Consider the following 22,457-nt stretch of genomic DNA (forward strand, 5'->3'; position numbering starts at 1 on the left):
TTATTGATTGGCTATTTTTGATATTTTTATGTTACACTGTTGCAAAACAAATTATACAATAGAATTATGGCAATAGAATTATGGCAATTCATTTTCTGAAAGAATAAGAACCCTGCTTTTTCATCATCTGATTAATAAAAACAGTAATTGATAGAATAATTGCTAAGAACATAATTGATTAGTGCAGCCCTGACAGAAATATTCAACTGTCAGATAAAAGCAATGATGATAAAATAATTTGCGTAGCCCCTGCCATACAGGGTCTTTCAATATGTCTTGCAGAGGAAAATACATTTTTTGACTATATTACAGTATGTATGGCATCATTAATAATTTCAATACAACTTTAGAAATCTTTACATACAATGTGTCATTTTTAACCTGATATAAGTGTGTGTGTGGTAGCCACTGAGTAGGACTTGTGAAGTACAGGGTTTTCATTTGCAGTTCCTACTAGCATCCAAGTAATTCATAGATTTTGGTTTTACAAAAAAAAAAAAGTAAACGTAGCTCATTATCTTAACAACTCTGGAATGTAACATTCCATTCAAATAACATATGAGTTATAACATTAACTGAACTGGCCCAAAATCCATTCTTCAAAAATGAATTAGGCCCATCTTGCTTGCCTACTAGTCTAGATTTTTGCAGTGCATTACCTGTGCTGTCAAAACACAGGGATACCATCAGGCCTATTTTACATAAGCGCATAACAACCCTAAAGCTACGGTTGAAAACCCCCCAGGTACATAAGAAATGGGTACTACACGATGGAAACACATTGAAAACAATGCTGTGTACTAACCACAAGGGTAAGGGATATTATTTCCATTTTGTTGGCCTTTCTCTGGCAAATTTGTTCCCCCAACACTCAAAATATATCCTAGTAACCCAAACATACTGTAACCCAATTCAACTTCTGTTGGCAACTTGGCTGCACAAGTTGAATATTAAGCCAATAAACAGGGATTTTCATGAAGAGAATGTGGCACCCATACATTCACAGACAAGCGTGAAAGAAGGCATGGACAGGATTAAATAACAGAATCTGTGGCGAGTCCAGGGGTTCCCAAACTGTGGTGCATGTACCTCTTGTGGTGCGTGAGTGCCTTCTAGGGGGTGAAAAGGGGGTGAAAAAGCTAATGTGAAAAGGCTAATGGTGGTGCTATTGTTTTATTTTAAATATATTAACATATTATGTATTTTGCATAAGTATGTATATGCAAAATGTAGCCTATGCTGCATATATTATGCCATATTCAGGTTCATATATGTGCATATATGTGGATAAATAAGAAATATTTGTCTCTATATACAGTAGCTTATGCAATTTATATTTCCATGTTGGGGGGTGCGTCAGCTAGGTCTGGAGGTAACAGGGGGTGCACGGCCAAAAAGGTTTGGGAACCACTGCTCTAGTCTAAACCTAAACACTTTACTATTTACACACACACACACACACACACACACACACACACACACACACACACACACACACACACACACACACACACACACACACACACACACACACACACACACACACACACACACACACACACACACACACACACACACACACACACACACACACCATTTAGATTTCCAACTCCATTAAAAACAACACTGACCACACTATTTCAAAGGGTGACATTAAATTCACCGGGTTGGTGTAATAAATGCCTCCAATAGAGCATCGCAGTCCCGCCCCGACTGACGACGACTGGCACAGGAAATAATTGTCTCCACCAGGCCGAAGGCATGGGGAGACAGTATGTTATGCACTCCGTCTGTGTGTGTGTGTGTGTGTGTGTGTGTGTGTGTGTCCGTCCTTCCGTCCGTTCACAGCCCGATCCATGCCAAACTGTGCACACACACTCCCTGGATGCCAACAACGAACCTCTACCCCAAATATTCCAAAATGGCCTGTTAAAGTGCCACCATGAGGCCGATTTTGGATAAACACATGTCATACACATTTTATCCATACATCACACAATTCGGTATACTCCATCTGCACCATTTCCCATCTTCCATCCTGATTGGCTAAGATTGGCTTCCAATGCTCACATGATTGGTCCGTTTCGAACAAAATGCCACAAATCACAAACAGTGTGCAATTTCCGTGAAATTATGCATGCACATTTCCACTAGGCCGAGGACGGCCTAGCCTCACGGGGTGGTGCTATAAGAGGGCAATTCCTGTTTTTACCTATAACTGCATCAATCTGTGTACAACTTTGTATGCGCACTCCCTAGAGGCCATGGAAAAACACTTTTCCTGCATCCCTCCACATCTGCCAGTTATAGCGCCACCATGAGGCCGATTTCTGCAAAACACATTGTTAATATTAGTCGCACAGATTTCATCCAAAAAAGATTGGCTAAGATTGCCTTCCAATGTTTTCAGGAGTGGCCCGTTTCGTACAAAATGCTGCAAATGTCCTGCTCATTCAGAATTCTATCCTCAGAGATGCTACGAGTGATCTGGCTCTGCATTTCCTCAACAAAATGAAGAAAATTGTTGCAAAAAACATGTTTAAATTACTCCTAAACATTTTGCCAAACATCACACACACTCCTATCCTCTTGGTGGAGACCTGTTATGTGCCCAGAAGGGCACTTTTTCTAGTTCCCCGTGCATTTTTCATGCATTTCAAAAGTATTTATTTAAAGACCTGTAAGACTCAGACAAAGCCAACTCGGATCGTGACAAATCATGACAACTTCTTTTGTTGTTTTTCTTCTTTGTAATTATTTGTTCGGCCCAAAATATTGTGTTTGTTGTCATGATTTGTCACGATCCGAGTTGGCTTTAAAGGTCTTTAATAAATACTTTTTTAAATGACTATTAAAAAAGTTTATGAGGAATTATTTCCTGGGCCAGTCATCATCGGGTGGGACTGCGACGCTCTCTATAGCCTATCTATGACATGTCACCCTTTTGTAGCACTACTACAAAAAAGGAGCCCAGTGTGTGTGTGTGTGTGACTGTGTGTGTGTGTGTGTGTGTGTGTGTGTGTGTGTGTGTGTGTGTGTGTGTGTGTGTGTGTGATAGAGAATTATCAGTATATTATGCATTTCCATGGTTATAGGGGTACAGGCTTTATTTCTGACACTATTATTGGTCCGACAGTCATTAGATCGACAACCTACCTCAAACCCTAACCTAACCATAACCACAAGCACGGGATGTTCGAGTCTACATTTACTTGTTGTACCATTATGGGCATAACCTAGCCAACGGGTAAACAACGCGCCTGTTCCATCTCCAAACTGTAACAGAAGCTTTTAATATCCGCTGCCTGCTACAATAGGTTTACAAATGATGTTGGCTGACAGTGGACACTATACAGATGCAAAATATCCCCTTCCATCCATCCATCTTCAACCGCTTATCCGTAGTCGGGTCGTGGCGTGGGAGCAACAGCTCCACCAGAGAGCTCCAGACTACCCTCTCCAGAGCAACATTGGTTAACTTCCTCCTGGGGGATCCCGAGGCGCTCCAGCCTCCAGGGCCGGTTTAGAGATATAATCCCTCCATCTGAACGTTGGTCTGCCTGGGGGTCTCCTCCCACCCAGTGGGACGAGCATTGAGGACCTCCCTAGTGAAACGCTCGAGAGGCATCCTAACCAGATGCCTGAACCACCTAATCTGGCTCCTTTCCAAGCGAAGAAGCAGCGATCTCCAAGTCTCTCTCACATGACTGAACTTCTCACCCTATCTCTAAGGGAGATGCCAACTACACCACAACTTTGAACCCATAAATAACTTCAGTCAGCATCGGTATTCCGGAAGATTAGCCTGGACATACTATTTCAGCTTGCTCAGCATCTGGGAGGCCAGAAAGGTTATGTTTACAGGCTTGTAAAGCAATGCTTATTTCTGACTGGTCAAGGTAATAGCTGCTCATTTCTGCCATCATCAGTGCCAACCACAGGATTTAGCCACAATGTCCATCTGTCCTGGCATCTCATGCGTGATGGGAACACGGAAACGGTCATGTGAGCCCTCCATCCCCAACCCCACCCAAGAAAATGCCAGTGGTGGTGCAGCGGCTCTCCCAATCACTACAACATGTTTAAAACCTTCCTTAAGCTATGCTTGGCATGCAACTTTTCTAAGGAACTTGACCTACATTTATCGTCCTCTAGCAGCAAAAAGTTTTTAAAGCCTTTGTGAGATAGATCTGAAACAACAACTCCCTCTTCTCCCTCACACACTGTTTGCTGCAGCAGACAGGGTCCTTGTCTAGCCTGTGGAGTCTTGCTGCAAGTAACATCTACTGTTTAGAAAACGTTAAAGGAAAATAGGAAATATGTCATTTGAGGAAATGCAGAATAGGAATTGCAAGGTTTGAAGGAAAACGTGGCTTTCAACTCATTACTGAGATACCACATCTTCAACTTGACATTCATATCACAAGTTTACACAGAGGTACAAAAGGAGTGGAGTGAAATTCTTTTGTACAAGCTTCCCATGAATTATGATGATATATGATGACAGAAGTGGCAAGAGACAGACACACACACACACACACACACACACACACACACACACACACACACACACACACACACACACACACACACACACACACACACACACACACACACACACACACACACACACACACACACACACACACACACACACACACACACACACACACACACACACACACACACACACACACCCTTTCATTCCAATGCTATGGAACACAGCAGCAGCTGAGTATACCAAACACTACAAATATTTCACTACCTTGCCAAATAGAAAAAGAAAGACAGAAACTTAGCAGCAGTCTGCAGAAACAAATTGGGACGCACCGCCACTAAACATGACTCAAAGACAGATGACGATAGAAATGATGGGGCAGCTTGGTTTGCGCTGAGCTTTTTTTGGGACTATTCTAAGCCTGAACTGTTCACACACCGTCTTCAATATAATCTCATCTACATCTGGCCCACATGTTGACACATCTCTCCACCGGCTTCTAACCTCATTTTCTGCATTACTGAATAAACTCCCGGAGATTAGACTACCAGACAGCAAAGAAAACAGGCCTTAGATAGATACCCATAATCATGGAGCTATCAGTCATTTGGAAATAAGGCCATCTCTCTCCTACTGCCAAAGCCGGATGACACAGTCTTAATGCTGTTTTTGTTGCAAATGGAATTAATCTATTTGCAAAATTGGGATTTGTGATGAATACATTTAATAAATTATGCATGTAAAACAGCTATATCAATTTGTTTAGACTATAATGCTACTATACAGGTTCAGTTTAAAGATAGGTACTACTTACTGAATAAGTATGTATTTGTTTATACAGAGTTGGAGTGAGTTGATTGGGCTTTTTACATTCCTGACATCACGAAACTGCTCAACTGCATGATTATTGAACATTGGGGTGGAGCAGATCTAGCTGTTCAAACACCAATTTCCAACATTTATGAAATTATATATATAGTTTATAATTTATAATTTAAGTACTGTACTGTTTTTTTCTTTCTCACATTGTTAACATTCCCATCATTGCCCTGCCTTTAAAGTTGAATTTGTCACTGTAAAACTTAGTGTTAGACACTTTTAGCCTAAACCAGGCCATTTTGTTCATTAAAAAAGCACAAGCCTAAAAATAACCAAGGTTTTAATCTTGATAAAGAGCAAACAGTGATGTCCCTCCATTTGAACCAGGATAATCCTTAACTGCTTGCAGTGGTTAAGCTGATTGTTAACTGGTGCACAACCAGTGTTGGAAAGTATGACAGTAACTGAGTATGATGTACTGAGTGAGTACTGTAGTGTAGTACATTTTTGGAGTAGCTTTACTTTACTCAAGTATTTATATTTTTGACTTTTGACTCCACTACAAAGGAAAAATACTTATTTCAAATATAGTGAAAAGACACAGATCTCCACATATGAGCATATCAGTCGCATTGGCAGTGGTGTGTGTGTGTGTGTGTGTGTGTGTGTGTGTGTGTGTGTGTGTGTGTGTGTGTGTGTGTGTGCGTACCAGTAGTACCGTATATGTATTGTCAGAACAGAAAGTTGTTTTTTAGAGAGAGGAAAGACAGGAGGGGAGTACATGCAGCAAAGAGCCCTGCTAGGCCAGCTGTGGGAAGAACCACAGCACAGCCCAACCCATGTGGCACATGCACCCACCAGGTGAGCTGTCTGCACTATTTAAAAATAAAGTTAAGAAACGTCACTCATTGTAGCTGACGGCCATAAAAGAACCGCATTGCATGACAGATACAAATCATTTGAGCTCATCTCATGAGATTCTGGACAAAGCTTAAGTTTCACAATTTGGGCTAGTAGTTACAGCTTTCATTTGTTCAAGTCATTCAACTCCAACCATTTGGCCACCCTGTGATAAAGTTATTCTATCATTAGTCAGTTTCCGCAGTAATCTGTTCAATGGAATTTAGTGTTTAGTCTGCTCTCCATATTGCCCAAAGGTCTATTTAGCCTTAGAGAAAGAAGTGCTGAAGACAACATTTTACTGTGCTTTACATTTACATTCTCATCAGGTACATCAAAGCACCTGATGCCATCGCCTGCTGAAAACAATAGTATTGAACCAGTGTAGGGAATTACCATGAGCTAAATAGTGTTGTTTTCTTTAGTTACTTTTACTCTACCAGCGACATGGCAGGAAACCAATAATTGAACTGGGGTACTTTTGGTTTCTATATTTCTCCTTGACTAGTAGAATAGTGAAAGTATCCAAGTAATTTGGGGATTTACAAAACCCTGAGGCCTACAGAAAAATAAGAATGTAATCCATGATAAGCTCTAACCAGCTCTCACTTTGGGTCACGGCTAAAAGTTTAGTATCTTACCCACATGTTTCTTTCCACCAGAGGTTTTCCAACAACTCTCAAAAACACAGTGAAGATTAATTGTTTCTCTGCTGGTTCAAGGCCATATTGATTTGTCAGCATATTGATTTGTCAGCATTAGTCTCTACCAAGGCAAAGTAGCACACCAGACAGGGTTGAATCAGGTTATGTTTTTCTGGGCTTATTTTTATCAGTAATACGTTATCTGCCAGACGTCATAATTTGATGAACAAGCCTTGACTTTTGAGTAGACTTCCCGTCATGCAGCCTTACCCCCTGTACGTGGCATACTGTACGTACAGGGGGGCCAGCATCATTAGCATAAACATTAACCTTCTGAGTGAACAATTTTCAACATTAAGAAAGTGGAATGTTACCCTCCTGCCTTCAGGTTTGCCATCACATGCATAGCTTTGTTACTGATCATGTGCAGTATAATCTAATGAGATGACTCTTTTCCATCTGTTTATGTTGCTCCATTACAAAATACATTACAAATTCAACTGAATGAACTCAATGAAGCAATAAAACAGTATAACAGACATAATTACAGATAATGTTATTGGAACTCAAGGTGTACTGACAACGGGTATACTGTAAAGGAGGAAAACCCTAAGTGATGAGTCAGGCATGATGATGCATGAGAGGAAAGAACATCATCTGGGAGCAACACAAAAAAGGTGACCAGCCTGCAGAGACACAAAGCAACTCAGATGGGATGACAGTCAGGGAGGTAGAGAGGACAGATGTTCTCTCCTCTCCTCTCCTGTCCTGCCCTGCCCGCCCTCTAGGACCCGCTGTATCAGCAGGGTGTGTGTGTGTGTGTGTGTGTGTGTGTGTGTGTGTGTGTGTGTTCGATTTGCTGAGGGTGGGGAGAGATCCATGCCTCTCCTTTTGATATTTCCGTGCTGGGACATGGGGACAGAGTGGCATTCCGACGCACCGCCATGCCGTATACGTGGCTTCTGCGTGCAGTTAGGGACAGACTTAGTATTGCGGCGAGTCGGAATGGCGATGCAGAGACATGTTTTTTCCCTGCTTTTGGTCAGACTAAACTAAATACATGCATTTCCTTTTGGTAAATTGTCTGCTAGTATGATGTAGCCTTCGGACATAACATTCATATATAACATGACAGGGCGATTCAATTGATTAATGGCTCCCTTGGAAAAACATGGAGCAATAGTCGCATGGATGAAAATGAGGGTCACAAAGCAGGCTGACTCGGCTTGCCCAATCTATATGTCCCTGAGCAAGACACTTAGGGCCCTATTTTGCTTGTCTTTCCAGGTACAAAAGGCAAGGGACACAATTATTATTATTGAGAAGAACATCACAGAGACTACAAGAATAACACCATAATCACTTGACAATGACTTGCTTAAGAGAACACTGGGCCTGGCCTGAAAGAGTGAAAATAAATGAAACAGGCCAATAGCTAGAGGTCGTAAAAAGATAGTGTTAGTAGAGAACACGCACAGCATGCAGAGACAACACGGCCAACACAGGGAACATAAAACAATGTGAGCCATTAACTGCCTCCCGGACGGCCTACTCAAAATTCTCGCAGTGTGAGCATCCTAAGCAGCACGGGGGACAAAAGGACGAGTGTTTTCTCTGAGACTCAAAGCGACATCTCAGCACTCTCAGCCTCCAACAGGTCCAAATATGACAGCCTACTGGGTCCAGCTGTTACTTGAGGGCCCACTCAATCCCTGCTCTGTCTCACGAACCTATACCCCCCCCCCCCCCCCCCCCCATCTCTGACAGCACTTAGCCCTCGCAGTGCCTACTGGTTCTCTGCTTCTGTTCTGTATGCCACGCCACAGAAATCCAATTGATGCCCACTTCAGAAATACCCAAGATGAGCGAGCGTGCGTGTGTGCGTGCGTGCGTGCGTGCGTGCACGCGCACACACACACACACACACACACACACACACACACACACACACACACACACACACACACACACACACACACACACACACACACACACACACACACACACACACACACACACACACACACACACACACACACACACACACACACACACACACACTCACTCACTCACTCACTCCTTGGATTTAAAAGAGAAGCTCAGGTGGTAATGTTGCCACTATAATTGATTTTGTGCACGTGTAGGGCCCGAGACAATGATTGTCTTGGAGGACACAACACAAGTGTGACTCTTGGACGTTATAAACACCCACTCATGGATCTCGTTACAAATAGCAGATCTACAGGTCAGGCTCACCATGGGTCGCACTGACACACGTTGTGAGCTTGTAGACCATTTTCGGCACGTGACTGCTGTACGAAGAAGCATAAATCAGGCAGCCAATGTCTACTCTCCATTCATGCTTGTTGATAAAGTATGTATGACAAATAACACACTTTGGTGTGCACTGTGCAGCTATAGGCCACTGGCAATTATAATCCTTCCACCATCCAAAGATCGCTGATTTATGCTTTTTCTTTTACCTGCGATACGTGATTATTGAATACCGCCGCAGGTTCAGAGCTGCTTATGGCCTGAGGTGACTCTGGGAAACATGAGATCAGTGCAGAGGCAGCACTCCTATAGCTAGGCCAGGCAAAGCAAAGTTACCATGTTTACCCAGGGTAACTGGACTAAGCTCAAGAACTTGTTTACAGCCTGTTTAGGCCAGACAAGGCTAGACCAGGCCTTGCCTAATAGAGATCAGTGCAGAGGCAGCACTCCTATAGCTAGGCCAGGACATGCCTAATAGAAACATGAGATCAGTGCAGAGGCAGCACTCCTATAGCTAGGCCAGGCCTTGCCTAATAGCAGCACTCCTATAGCTAGGCCTTGGTTATATGAAAACATGAGGAAATGTTGAGAAAAGTAAAGTTTTGGAAATAATGTAGTGAGCCGGAGTGCCATGACCCCCCCCCCCCCCCCCCCCCCCCCCCACACACACACACACACACACACAAAAAACAACAACAACAACAACCATGATCGTCAGGTATGATTATACTAGAAAGTATACAAACAACTTGGCTCTATTTGAATATCCCTGTTCTCCAATGATTTGACTGGCATTACAGCAAAGACAGAGCATAGCAGTAGTGATGCAACTATGCCAGGCAGATCCTAAGAATAGATGAGGATAGGGTACTGCTGTTTATCCTACAGCACGGACCTCTAAATTCACATTTTGGCAACAAAGGATTGTGTTCCAGAATAGCAGGGACAAGTTAAGTGTGGCTCTAAGTGTGAGTTCACAGGCAGGTTCATTTTTGTTTTCTCCAAACAGCAACCTGGTGTTTAAGTTCCTTGACCCCAGAGTCACTTGTCTCTGTTGGCATATAGCTGAATTCTGCCAGAACTTTCTCTCAGTTTCCCTTTCAGCTTTCTTACATCTCAATAACACTAATGGAGGGGGTGAGACACCACATAGGCATTAAGCTCCCCCCCTTGCTTATCTTCACTTATACTGTTTAAAATATATATATATACAAAAACAGTGATGCGTCAATTTGAGAATTAAGTCTGAACATGACCAGAGTCAGACCAGAGAGGGGGAGACACAGGACTCCAGTGGTATGTAACCCTATGTCAGCAAGGAACCAGGTACCCCATAGTGGTCAGGGCTGGGGCTTCAAACACTTTCAATTAAAAATGCTACCTCTCAAATGTCCATTTGAAAAAGAATCACCTATTGTATAGCAAACTTCGAATATAACGGAGGACATTCAAAGTCTAACAGAAGATCCTGAACTCAGCATACTGACAGGGACCACCGTTTGATACAGGAATAGCTCCCTCCTGGGACCAGCAAGTCCTACAGAGGTTGGTGCGCTCGACCGAGAGAACCATGACTTCACTCTCACCCTGCAGGACTCATATTCCAGAAGGTGTTTGAGCAGTATTTTAAAAGACCCACATGTTCCCAGAATCCCAGCTATGGACTATTGCTATAGCCTAGTTCACATAATACTGCTATTTACACTGCAGTTAGGGAAGGGTCTTGCCCTGGGACACAGAACGGGGGGGACGTCACGACCGGTGACCTTCCTATTATCAGTTGACCTCTCTAGCCACTAAGCTACAAACTACAAAGTCCCCCCGTCTGTGTCCTTGAGCAAGACATTGAACGCATAACTGCTCCCAAATTGTCCCAATGAGAAGGTTGGTGCCTTTCATGGTTTCCTCCTGCGTATATCTTTTCTACGTCCGAGCATAGACATGGCAAGGCCCTGCCTGCCTCTGATTGGCCTACCCCCCCCCCTCTTTTAGAGTATAAAGAAGGAGGGGGGGGGGGCCTTACCAGAGTTTCCTCCGAGGTGGAAGATACATGCTGGATAGTCTGCCGCGAGGTAACACTGTGGTGGGAAATAAATAAATAATACAAGTACGATATAATACAAGAGAATGACAGCAATTGGCACGAGCGGCAGTACGTTTTATTTTTGTAGAAAAGGCAAACTTGTTTATACCGTTGGCCAAATCTAATCATAGTACATACGTACGTGTTCAATCAATTATTCAATCAAAACAAACGGCACAAACAATAGTTTGCCTCTTCTACAAAAATTCAAGTTACAAGTTACTGTCGTGCGTGGCGTGCCAAGCTGTCATTCTCTTGTACTTCCCACCATGGAGTAACCTTGTGTCACGGAGGACAGCGGGCAGTGTCGGTAGGCCAATCAGAGGCAGGTGGGGCGTTACCATGTCTATGCTCGGACATAGAATAGATGTACGCTTTCCTCCTCCATCGGTGTATGTGTATGTATGAGTGAATATAATGTACATTGTAAAGTGCTTTGGATGTTGAAGTTTGTCTCGCCATGACCTCACATACCATAGGTGCACTGTTCTACTGATCTTGTGACCCCACATGTGTACTGTTCTGGTGTCCTTGAGAAAGACACAGACCTTACCAGTTCTAGGGGAAGCTGTACTGTGACTGACCCTGAGGATCAATACCTGTATATAGTATCTACCGTAATAACATAATATAGAATATTACAATGTCCTCTTCCTGCTTTACTGTCTGGTCATGAGCCATTTCCTGGTGATATACTAATTAGTTTAACATAAGACATGATGCATGCTTCTTGTGCCAAGGGACATTGCGGTTATCAAGGCCCCCAATCTCTGGCCCAGTTTGGCCGCCCACGTCCGAAATGGTCGAGAAATGACAGCGTTACCGTGTGGGGGTCCCTCTACTGTACTGTACTGTACTGTAACACCCAAAATCATCACCCTGATCGGCATAAACGGAGGTCTCCGTCCTATCAAATAGTAACGCTCAGCGCTCAGGACGGAGATTAATCGCTGGGCCCTGATTTAATGGTCCTAAACACGCCTGGGCGTTCGGGGTGTTGTGTGTGTGTCTAAAGGCTGCGCAGCGCAACAGTGACACTTAGTTGTGAAAACCAACCAAACGCTATTTTGTGCTCGGACAGACACAGACCCAGCCAGCCAGGGACAGACAGACCCAGCCAGCCAGGGACACACATAGCTGTCTATAGGAGTGGTTGCACCACTCAAAATTTGAGAAAATAATAATTAAAATCGTACATCATCACATTCCGGCCACTTTTGGCATCCTGACCTTTCTGTTCTCACTTTTTATCCTCACATTCCGTGCTCAGCCAAACAAATCATCACCATGGGGTACAAACACAAACACACAAAGCTGGGCATAGGACGGGATAGCGCCCCTAAAAACAAAGAGCACCACTCGTGACATCATATGTGGCAGCTAAGTCTATGGTGCCCCTCACTTCACACAAGTGTAATTATTTGTAATATAGTAATATTAAAAATGTATATAGTTAGCTGGTCATTGTTAGCACAGTCTGGCAGAGTATGCGACACCAAGATTTCACTGCATATACTTGTGACAAATAAAACCTCTTGAATTTTGACAAAGCTGTTATGGTGCTGGACAACCAGTGTTTGTGTGCCCAGCTCACATGAATTTGTGACAGCATTGAATATAGGGCAGGTGATTCGACACCAGCTTAACAAGCGGAGTTCATCCTGTCTAAATGTTGAGAGACACTGGTCAATAGAGATACACTGATCCAGGAGGTGACGGTGATTGACAGTTCCGTTCACACTGTAGGCCAGGGTAATCCTTCCAGTGTTGTCTGAGCCAATGATGATTGGCTCTTGCAAGAAAACTAAAGTACTATATTATTATTAGAACCAAATTAACCAATGTCTTTATTGTCGTCCACCCCCCGTCAGTATTTCCTTTGAAACAGTACAATGGCTAAGATGGAGGCAGCTACAAACATACATACTTTACAGATAACTTATTTTTGGAAAGAGCAGAGGATAATGGCTCACTTTCAGTTTGTATTTTGTCTTTTTGAAGACAAACAGTGAGAAAGGTAATAACAGATTCCCCATACCACGATTCAATACCGGGGCCAGTTGCTGTAGGCTACATATTATGGTCAGTGGTCACAGAGATTGGGGGTCTTGATCACCGCAATATCTCTTGGCACAAGAAGCATCATATCTTATATTAAGCAAACAAGTAGGCTATATCAGCAGTTGATGGCACATGGCCAAATAGTAAAGCAGGAAGAGGTTGGAGAGGTCAGGGTCAACCACAGAACAGCCTGCCCTAGAGCTGGTAGGGTCTCTCTGTGCACACATGCATGATGTGCGGTCACAAGATAACTATAACAGTGCACCTATGTGGGGTCATGGGGAAACCACACGGATTGTGACCTTCTAGTGAGGCCCCGATTAAGCTACAGATCCATTGTTGTTCTACTACTGCTAAAGTGTATTTTGCCCGAGGGGGGAAAAAGGCAAATTGCATTGTGGATGGAAGGAAGTAGAGCAAAGATAGTTATTGGTAGGAACACTCCTCTCCAAATCAGAGATTAATTGTAAATTGTCTTCCGTTCCACAAGTCAACTACTGCGTCCCGAGTCTCGACCACATTCTGACAGTGACAAGCAAGCATTTATCATAATCATCTACTCTACTCTGATGACCACACACTCATTTTGTTGTGTTATCATCCCGGCAGGATCAAGTAAACTTTCTCTCTCAAAATAGAGATCTATGAAATTTCCATCATGTAGAAGTACAGTATAGGCGACATTGACACACCTTATTGCAGATGTATCATTCTGAGCGACGTTTTGGGACTTTACAGGTCAATGCAATTGAGACAATAACCAATTGCCCTACGGCCTAAGTAACACTGATGATGTATCTACTGTAACTAGCCTATTTTACACAATGATTTAGTAAAATCACCTAAATGTCATCGTATGTGTACGAATGCTCAGTGCATTGCAGCCAAATGTTCAAAATAGAAATGTTGAGTATTTAACTGGTATTGTAAGCAAATTCGGAATAAAGGTTAAATGAATGATACTGCGAGATGGGCTAAGCCAGCCGCTGTGCAGCTGCATGTGACAAATGACAGCCAATGGCCCATTGAACCTTACCTCGGAATACAGTTCGGGGAAGATCCATCTATTTCCCATGTGGCGAACAGGTTCATCGGGACGGGTCTGTTGAGAGCCCCGCTGCCCGGGAAACTCAACCGGCCACTTCTCTCTGCCATGGTTCGGACGGGCGAGAGACGTCCGACGTCCAAACGCACCGAGCTGGGTTCTGTTGTAAACAGCAAGCTGATCCAAACGTTGACGTGTTGCTGTGCGTCGAGAATAAAGTTTCCCCCACGCCCGCGTTAGCACAATGGCATGTGTACAGAGGCCGTGCTCATGTCTCGGTCCTTGTATCCAGCAGGTCGGGTATCCAGTTCACCAATGTCTGGGCAAAACTGCAGTGTGAGCAGTGTGCTTGTTGTGGCTCTACCACCACCACCACGCTACCGTCCATCCATCGCCACCCCCAGGAAATCACGTCATCGGCGGGTTTCTCGCCGCTGCATTCTGTTCGCTTCACTTGCAGGTGCAGTGCAGGACTGGACTGAAGCGGGGCTGCCTTGGGCATGGATCCAGAAGCTGTCTCGGGTCGATGGCCAGCTTGGCTTTATCATTCAGTGCCAAGCCCTGAGTGGCAGCCAACAGCCAGTTGCAGTACATAACCCAGTCCCAGGCAAAGAGAACCCACCCTTTCACTTCGCACTGCAGCTGCAAAGTGCAACGGGAGGCTCACAGGGGACAGGAAACGTAGGTAGCTCAACCAGATCTTGATTTGCACTTGCCTATTCTAATCAATATGGAATAGTCATCTGGTTCACATAAGAGCTTTGGGTATTTAGAAAAGCGCTATATAAATTTGAGCTATTATATTAATTGACGCAGTACATGTATAGGCTATACGCCATCAGAATTCCCATTTAATTCTCGTTCAAATGTGTACAGGCACTTCTAGAATCACGCTTTAACAAAAAAGCAAACACTGCCACCGTGTGGTGATTCCATGGCCCGTTTCAGGTTTTTATGAAGGTTATCGGTGTCAAATAAGAGCATTTTTCCCCATGCGCAGCAAATCAGACAAGGCGCATTTATTAAATTCAAATAATTTTAATTTGTAAACATTGGTGTAGATTCCCCATACACTCACTGAGATCTTGAACTACACAAAAACGCTTGCTCATAATTGTTAATGTATTCAACAAAGTACAAATTGTGTTCTTTCATGGTACTGCAAGGGAAAACCCACTTAATTTGTAGTGATTGTTTTATTGTATGATGCCAGCACTTCATTTCCAGATGTTGATCTGCTATAACATCTCAGGTTTCTCATGTTCAGACTTCAAAACATTTACAGGGGCACAACTGAAAATAAAGCAATGTAAAATGGAATCACAAACAGACAAGGTCCTGTTACTCATGGCAGTATCAATTCAAAACTAAGCATACATACATACATACCAGTAGAAGTACTTGATACGGGAAGAAAAAAAAAAGAAAAAAAAACACCATTTGAGATGTCAGCGTAATTTGTTTTCACATAGCATGGAAATAGTAAATATGTAGAAGCACCAGTTATGTTGCGCCCCACTGAAAAGCAAAATCACAGTATCACAACACCATTAAGTTGACAAAAACAATTAAAATGTAGATCCTGTAAAGTTAATGTAATCCCCTTTTCAAACCAGTATTACTAAAGCAACAAGAGCAAGGTGGATGGAATTTGAAAATAGCACTTGTTAGACCATAGACCACTCTCGGAAGACATGTTCTGACAGCTTACCCAATTACACATTTTAAATTACATCTGAAGACACATGGTTAATCCAAATAATCTTGAAAAAAGTGAATTACATTAATCCCCCCAAAAAAGGTTCTTAGAATCTTTTTTTAATCAAATGGAGGAGTTTCCAAAGTAAAATATCAGTTATTAAAGTTGTAAGAAAACAAAGAGGAAAAAAAAGCAATTTACTTTGAAAGCACATCCAAAACTAAGCATAAGAAAAGAAAGTTTCTTCCCACGACTTACAAAGCCAATGCTGGCAAAATCACGACCAACGCTCTACTTAAAAAGACGACTCTCGCCACTCCGCCCAGAAAACCCTTTGGTATTAGTACAAACCTGACAACAGCCATCACACTGGCCCTGTAGTCTGCAGCTAAGGTCTTCATCATCAGTTCATTCTAATGCATGGAGACATACAGTCTCAGTGCTGGCTTTCTGCTGAAGCAGAGCGAGAGCGAGAACGGGAGCGGGGGGAGCGGGAGCGGGACTGCTTCTTCTGAGCAGGTGCAGGGGAGCGGGATCGAGACCTGGAGCGCGACATGGATCGGGAGGGAGAGCGGGCTGCAGCCCTGCCTCCTCCTCCTGATGAAGTCTTCTTTTCTGGTGTGCGGCTGGTGGACTTGCTCCTGTTGCTCCTGTTGCTCCTGGAACGGCTCCGGGAGCGGCTCTTAGAGCGTGAATAGCTGCGGGAGCGGGAGCGGCTTTGACTGTTGGGTGAAATGAGGTACATTGGGTTATTTTTTTCCCCTTTTTTCTTTGGTGTGCACAATAATTTAGTCGTTCCAAGTTCGGATGGGGGTACAGACAGTGGGCAGAGCAATCTGTGCTTTCTAAATGTCCACTGCATCAATCCCCACAGCTTAGAATGTATTAATGTCATCAGAGGACAGACGGACCACATGTTTAAGTGTCTTAACTTAAGGTACACTTGACACAGACAGAAGAGTGAACAGTCACATTACCACACAGACACTATTTATAAGTGTAACTAAATATCAATGTTGTACTGCTAACATTGTGCAAAATAACATTACCGTTTGGCAGCCAGGATGAATTAGAATCATTACTAATTCTATATATATATATCCCGTTCCACCCTTGTTTTGAATATCCAAAACACGACAGATGTTGACTGAATGGTGGGTGTTGATCTCTCACTAGCTGATGAGAAGTACAGGCCGGCGCCATTACAGTACCCGCTAAGCTCCATGCAATAAGCGTTGTTTTGACCAGAAATGCCACCTAGGATGGGGATTTGGAGATAAAAGCGACTGAAAGCGTGCATGCGCCTTCAGGCACGTTACAGCAGTCGGGGATGCCAGACCCCCCAGACTGGCTAGGGACATCCTAAGGCTACTGTATCCTGCGCTAGACCACTTTCACCCGCTATTGGGGCCAAGACCAGCGAGCAAATCAAGATGGCGCAGCCCAGTGTTATGGCCAACAACAGATAGCCATCCAAAGCTAATGTGAGTAGCCTTGCCAAGACTAAAGATGAAAAGCATTAAGATTAGAGTTAGTGACTCACCTCCTGCGGTGATCTTCAAAGATCTTCAACTTGCGACCGTTCAAGTCTGTTCCATTGAGCTTAGAAATGGCATTCTTCATATCACTGCGTGATGCAAACTCTACCACCCTGGGGATATAAATGGCGGGGGGTACATTATATCAAATACACGGTCACCCAATTAAAACAAATAGAATTATTACTTTATATAAATTCATAATTCCATCTCCATTAGACAGCTAACGGAAATCAATAGTAAATGACAGGAGAACCCACCCTTCATTTTTGTTGGTTCTGTGAGCATCCACAAAGGTAACTTCTCCTGCTTTTCTCATCAGGTCTTTCAGGTCCTGTTTCAAAGCACAAGCGAAATCAGTGACAAACAAAAAGGTGTGCGATGTGCCTTGAAAGCCTTTTCAAACCTGGGATTGAGAGAATTCAGTAAGCAAGGCAACATGAAAACAGCATTCACACCTGTAACTGGGGATTATCTAAGGTTTACTTTAACAGCAAATCGTTATCAAGTTGTTGAGATGCTCACTTTACAGTGGAGCAACATAAACGATAAGACTTCATGAGTGGCAGCTTTGCCTTTAAACAAAGAAATACCATATACATCCCATTATAATTGGTTGCATGAAGTCACTTGTTAGTGGGTAAAGAAATGAAAATGCACATGTTTATGTATTTAAGCATTTAACACTGACTTTGAAATATTGATAGGCAATGCGTCACGTTAAAGACTTTGTATTGAAGGCGTGAAAAAAAAGTGTTTGACTATAGAGTTCCACTATGACAGGGGATTCTCTTTAGTATAAAAAGCTTTAGTTTACTTAAATGTATTCCTTTGTTCATGGGTCCTACCAAAATAAATTATTATTTATTTAACTAGTGGGCTCACAGCAGCTCTTCACTTGAAGATAACTATATTGATCTAAAAATATCTTTAAAAAAAATTTAATTTCACCGTCAGCCATTTTGCTCTTACATCATCCTCAGGGCTGTGAAACCACAAAGTATGAGCATGTAAGAGCAATATGGTCAATATTATTTGCATTAAATAACTATTCTTCCTTCTGCTTGTCGATTTCAGAAGGTAAAAAATGTACTCCCCATATTTTCCACCCACCCCCTTCACAAAACCAATCACATGAGTTTTATACTACTTACCATTCCAAACCCAGGAAGATATTAGCATAGAGCCACTTGTCCAAATAGCAAATCGGAACCAATGCAGTGTTAAGCCATTGAGAAACGACATCGGCCTTGACTCGGACTCCGGCCTCCACAAGTAAGGAACCACCAGAGAGCAAGTAGGGAGTGCAGAGGGTGTGCGCCCAAACTCAACACCTCCCCCAACTCCATCGGCAACAGAAAAAGACCCAAACGGAAGAGTAGCGTAGGGACCGTAGATTTGAGGGGGGCTGTTACAGCAGTCGGGGATGCCAGACCACAGAACCTCCAGACTGTGGCTAGGGACATCCTAAGGCTACCGTATCCTGCGCTAGACCACTTTCACCCGCTACGGGGCCCAGCCAAGACTTAGACCAGCGAGCGGCAACTGCGTGTAAGGAGAGGCACCAAATGGACACTATTCAGAAAAAAATACAACCAGGAGAGGGCTCTATGCACTTTAGACCTCTCCATGGAGGGTGTGTGCATGCAACTCCAATTAAAGGATATCATAACAGAACAGCTGGTGTAAATATAAAAACAGTTATATGTTCTTGTTAGAGACTGCCCATCAGCATTAAAAATGCTTTCTCTGAAAGAAACAGTACTTGAACAAGAAATGGGGTATTACTAGTGTCTTTAACCAAATAGCTCATGAGTATATTTCTGTTTTTAATCATGAGTAATGGCAAATTATCGCGACGTTTAATTTTTGTAAATAGTATACCCAGTTAGATAAGGCTGTATCTATCTAATACAAATGTAAAAGAGGAAGTGTAAGTAAACTTAAGTGATCCCTCACCTGCCAGCTAATACGAGACGAGAGGTTCTCCACAATGAGTCGGTGTTCCGTCCTCACAGGTGGGCCATACCTGTATGGGGGGAAAACCGTCACAAAACAAAATGTCATAACCAGTCAGTCACAAAAAGTGTTACATTTGGCTACGGTACATAAGAAATGGATGCAGTCTCTGTGGCCTGAGGTTGTACACTTAGTCAAGCGGGGAAAGCCATGGTTGCCTCTTTACCTTTTGTTCAATAATATCCAGCAAGAACGTAGTTCAGTTTTTATGCAGTGTTCCTAAAAGCTAACATTTGTTAACCATGTCATGATTAATGCATTCCCTTCACTTGCTTTCTGCAGACGTTGGAGCTAATGTCAATATTTGATCGCATTTCAGAGGCAGCACAACTGGTCTCAGTTTGCAGATTAACCTGACTTTTGTTGATGTGGTGTTATCTTCACGAGCACTACTTTAATTAACGTTTTATGACCTAGAACGTTCACGCCTGCACAGGCAGTCTCACTATTGGGAAAGCAAAGTGTAAATCTGGACCTGAAAAGGGTCCCCCTGGAGGCCATATTTACACACCCAAGTTAATTAAACACAGGATTTTACTGTGCGAGGTGTCCTTTGGAACTTCTGTCACTTTGAAATGGTTGTCTTCTCCCTCTTGGAGTTAATTTCTAACCAAAGAAACATGATATTTTCTCTAACTGTTCACGTTTGGACAGACGACTCAGACAGCTGTTGTGGCAATTCATTCGTCCTTTGTGAACTCAAACCTGAAAGATGATGCCCCATACAGCTGAATCTGTTTACCATTAACAATTATGCACTAGAATACATACATTAACAGAACCACATAATTACAATGGCTGACAATTACATTGTGTAATTTGATACCATCATCCATTAGTTGGGAAAAGAGATATTTGGAGACTGATAAACATTTGAACTGCCAATGAATAACCCGGGAATCTATTAAAATGACAAAGGCCCTTACTTAACTTCATCAACTTCCTTGGCTGTACCCCTAACTCAACATAAGTATTCTGGTAATAAACGATTCAATGTTAATCATTGCTAATGCTAAATACTAATCTACCTGGATCCACTGCTGCGAGAGGCGCGATAGTTGCCAAACCTGGGAGAAAAACGACCCATTCCTGGACCACCACCTCCGCGACCACCACCACCACCTCCTCCTCCTCCACCACCTCCTCCGCCGCCGCCGCCGCCGCCTCCTCTTCTGGAGCGAGCATGCTCAATTGTAACCCTAATAAAAAAACAGGATAAAGAATACAATTAACAGAGACAATTCTATGTAGTCTACACCTAAATAAACTCCCATAAAAACAGAGATCTCTTCAGGTCAGCACTCAGCATCCAAAAGCAATTAGTTTGGCGTTGCTCTTTAGGACGGCAGATGTTTAAATAGAAACGCTCGTTCCCAGAAGCGAACAAAGGGGGTGCCAAAAACGAATAGTTACATACAGAAAATGTACACACGAAGAAATTACTTAATCACGTCAATGTTACAATAATAAATGTTACCTCTCGCTGCACAGTTCTTTGCCATTCAACTCGTACACAGCGTCGTCTGCGTCCCTGTGGTCATCGAACTCCTGGTGAATCAATGCAAGAAGTGGGTTCAGTAAATGTGTCGCAACACACGGTAGAGTAAGCTAACGTTTGGTGGCTAATGCTACGCTAACGTGCGTATTGCAGATTGATCATACAAGCCGAGAAGCCGGCCAAACGCACCACAAAACCAAAGCCGTTTTTCAGGTTGATTTCCCGGATCCGTCCATATCCCTTGAAGAACTTCTCCACGTCTCTCTCCCTGGCGTGGGGGCTCAAGCGGCCGATGAAAACACGACAACCACTCATGATTTGCTGAAAACGAGACACGAGGTTTAGCATTCAACCAGATAGATAGCCAAATAGATCACCGATAAAAACCGATGTAGTGTTACAGACTTTATCAAATAAATGCAAACGCGTACCGAGACTACCGATATGCACGTGAATGTTTAAAAACTAAAGTTAGCGTGCATGTACTACTTCTATTGGCGCAGCTACTACAAATAGCTCTGTAATTTATATGCTCCTCTTTTTTCAAATCACCCACAATAGTAAATAAAATTAAAGAAACAAGTAATAAACTAAACCCCGTCTAAAATGCTATTACACGTATGTAAACTCACCAGATTTGTGTTATTTTCTTGTTTCGGTTGTTGGTGTTGTCGACTGCTTTGACTCAACGACGTTAGCGCAGCGCGACTGGCCTGTATCAAAATGGCGACGGAAAATAAGAGGAAATGCTGGCGTTAAGTTGCCAGGTTGGGTGGGTAACGTCGAACTTTACGGATAGAAAATATATATATGTATAATATATTCCTAGTTAGTTGCAGTAAACGTTTTGGTGCCAGGTAAATTGAATGGAACAATTAGAAACACAACAATGGAACTACCGATAAATAAACGTGAAATGTAATTACGATGGTAATCAATGAAAATGCTCATTGTTATATTCATGGGAAAACGCACGCTGTGCAAGACATGTTTTGGCAACCCTAAATTTAACTTGTGTAAATTCAGTTTCCCTATGGTTCACCAAATGTTATATTTTTCTTCCGGTTTCATCTAAATAGCTTACCGGCAATTAATTCCAAACATCGATAGGGTTATAGTAAATAAGTAATACATTTAAAACTGACAAATACATATCACGAAATTAAACAACGGTGTTGTTACAGCACCCTGATGAATTGAAAAATGTGGACCCTGTTGTGTAGACAAGTGTAATGCTTTATCACCAGTGTGTCGTGACTGTCGACAAAAGTAGCAGTCTAGTTGTGCTTTCATGTTAAAAGCACCCATTCTGCAAACTGTTAATAAATACTTCAATCAATCTACACATCCGATACCTCAACTTCAAGACAACTGTAGTT

General features: G+C 42.9%; 2 protein-coding genes across 15 annotated transcripts in view; both read right to left on the bottom strand.

The window, feature by feature from the left end:
- The window catches only part of pacs2 (phosphofurin acidic cluster sorting protein 2), a 72,646-nt gene extending 57,705 nt beyond the window's left edge, over window positions 1-14,941 (bottom strand). For 12 of the 13 annotated variants that reach the window (XM_080784620.1, XM_080784619.1, XM_080784624.1 and 9 more), the window contains exon 1: window positions 14,316-14,941. In XM_080784620.1, coding sequence (XP_080640746.1) covers window positions 14,316-14,434 — 119 coding nt within the window. In that variant the 5' untranslated portion in view covers window positions 14,435-14,941. The remainder of the gene's footprint in view (window positions 1-14,315) is intronic. The other variant, XM_080784628.1, reaches the window with a different exon arrangement.
- A 407-nt stretch (window positions 14,942-15,348) lies between these two features.
- srsf5a (serine and arginine rich splicing factor 5a) lies at window positions 15,349-21,824 on the bottom strand. Of its 2 annotated transcripts, none has more exons than XM_080784648.1 (8): window positions 21,711-21,824; window positions 21,268-21,399; window positions 21,058-21,128; window positions 20,648-20,779; window positions 19,521-19,590; window positions 17,822-17,895; window positions 17,567-17,674; window positions 15,349-16,745 (listed from the first exon to the last, which is right to left on the bottom strand). In XM_080784648.1, exons 2-8 carry the CDS (start codon window positions 21,391-21,393, stop codon window positions 16,460-16,462), a joined length of 867 nt encoding a protein of 288 aa, XP_080640774.1. In that variant the 5' UTR covers window positions 21,394-21,399; window positions 21,711-21,824; the 3' UTR covers window positions 15,349-16,459. The 2 variants fall into 2 exon arrangements, with proteins under 2 accessions (XP_080640774.1, XP_080640773.1); XM_080784647.1 differs by having other exon boundaries at window positions 20,609-20,779.
- Between the last annotated feature and the right edge of the window lie 633 nt (window positions 21,825-22,457).

The sequence above is a fragment of the Protomyctophum bolini genome, assembly GCF_963924005.1.
Source record: "Protomyctophum bolini genome assembly, chromosome: 15".
In the NCBI taxonomy this organism is placed as follows: domain Eukaryota; kingdom Metazoa; phylum Chordata; class Actinopteri; order Myctophiformes; family Myctophidae; genus Protomyctophum; species Protomyctophum bolini.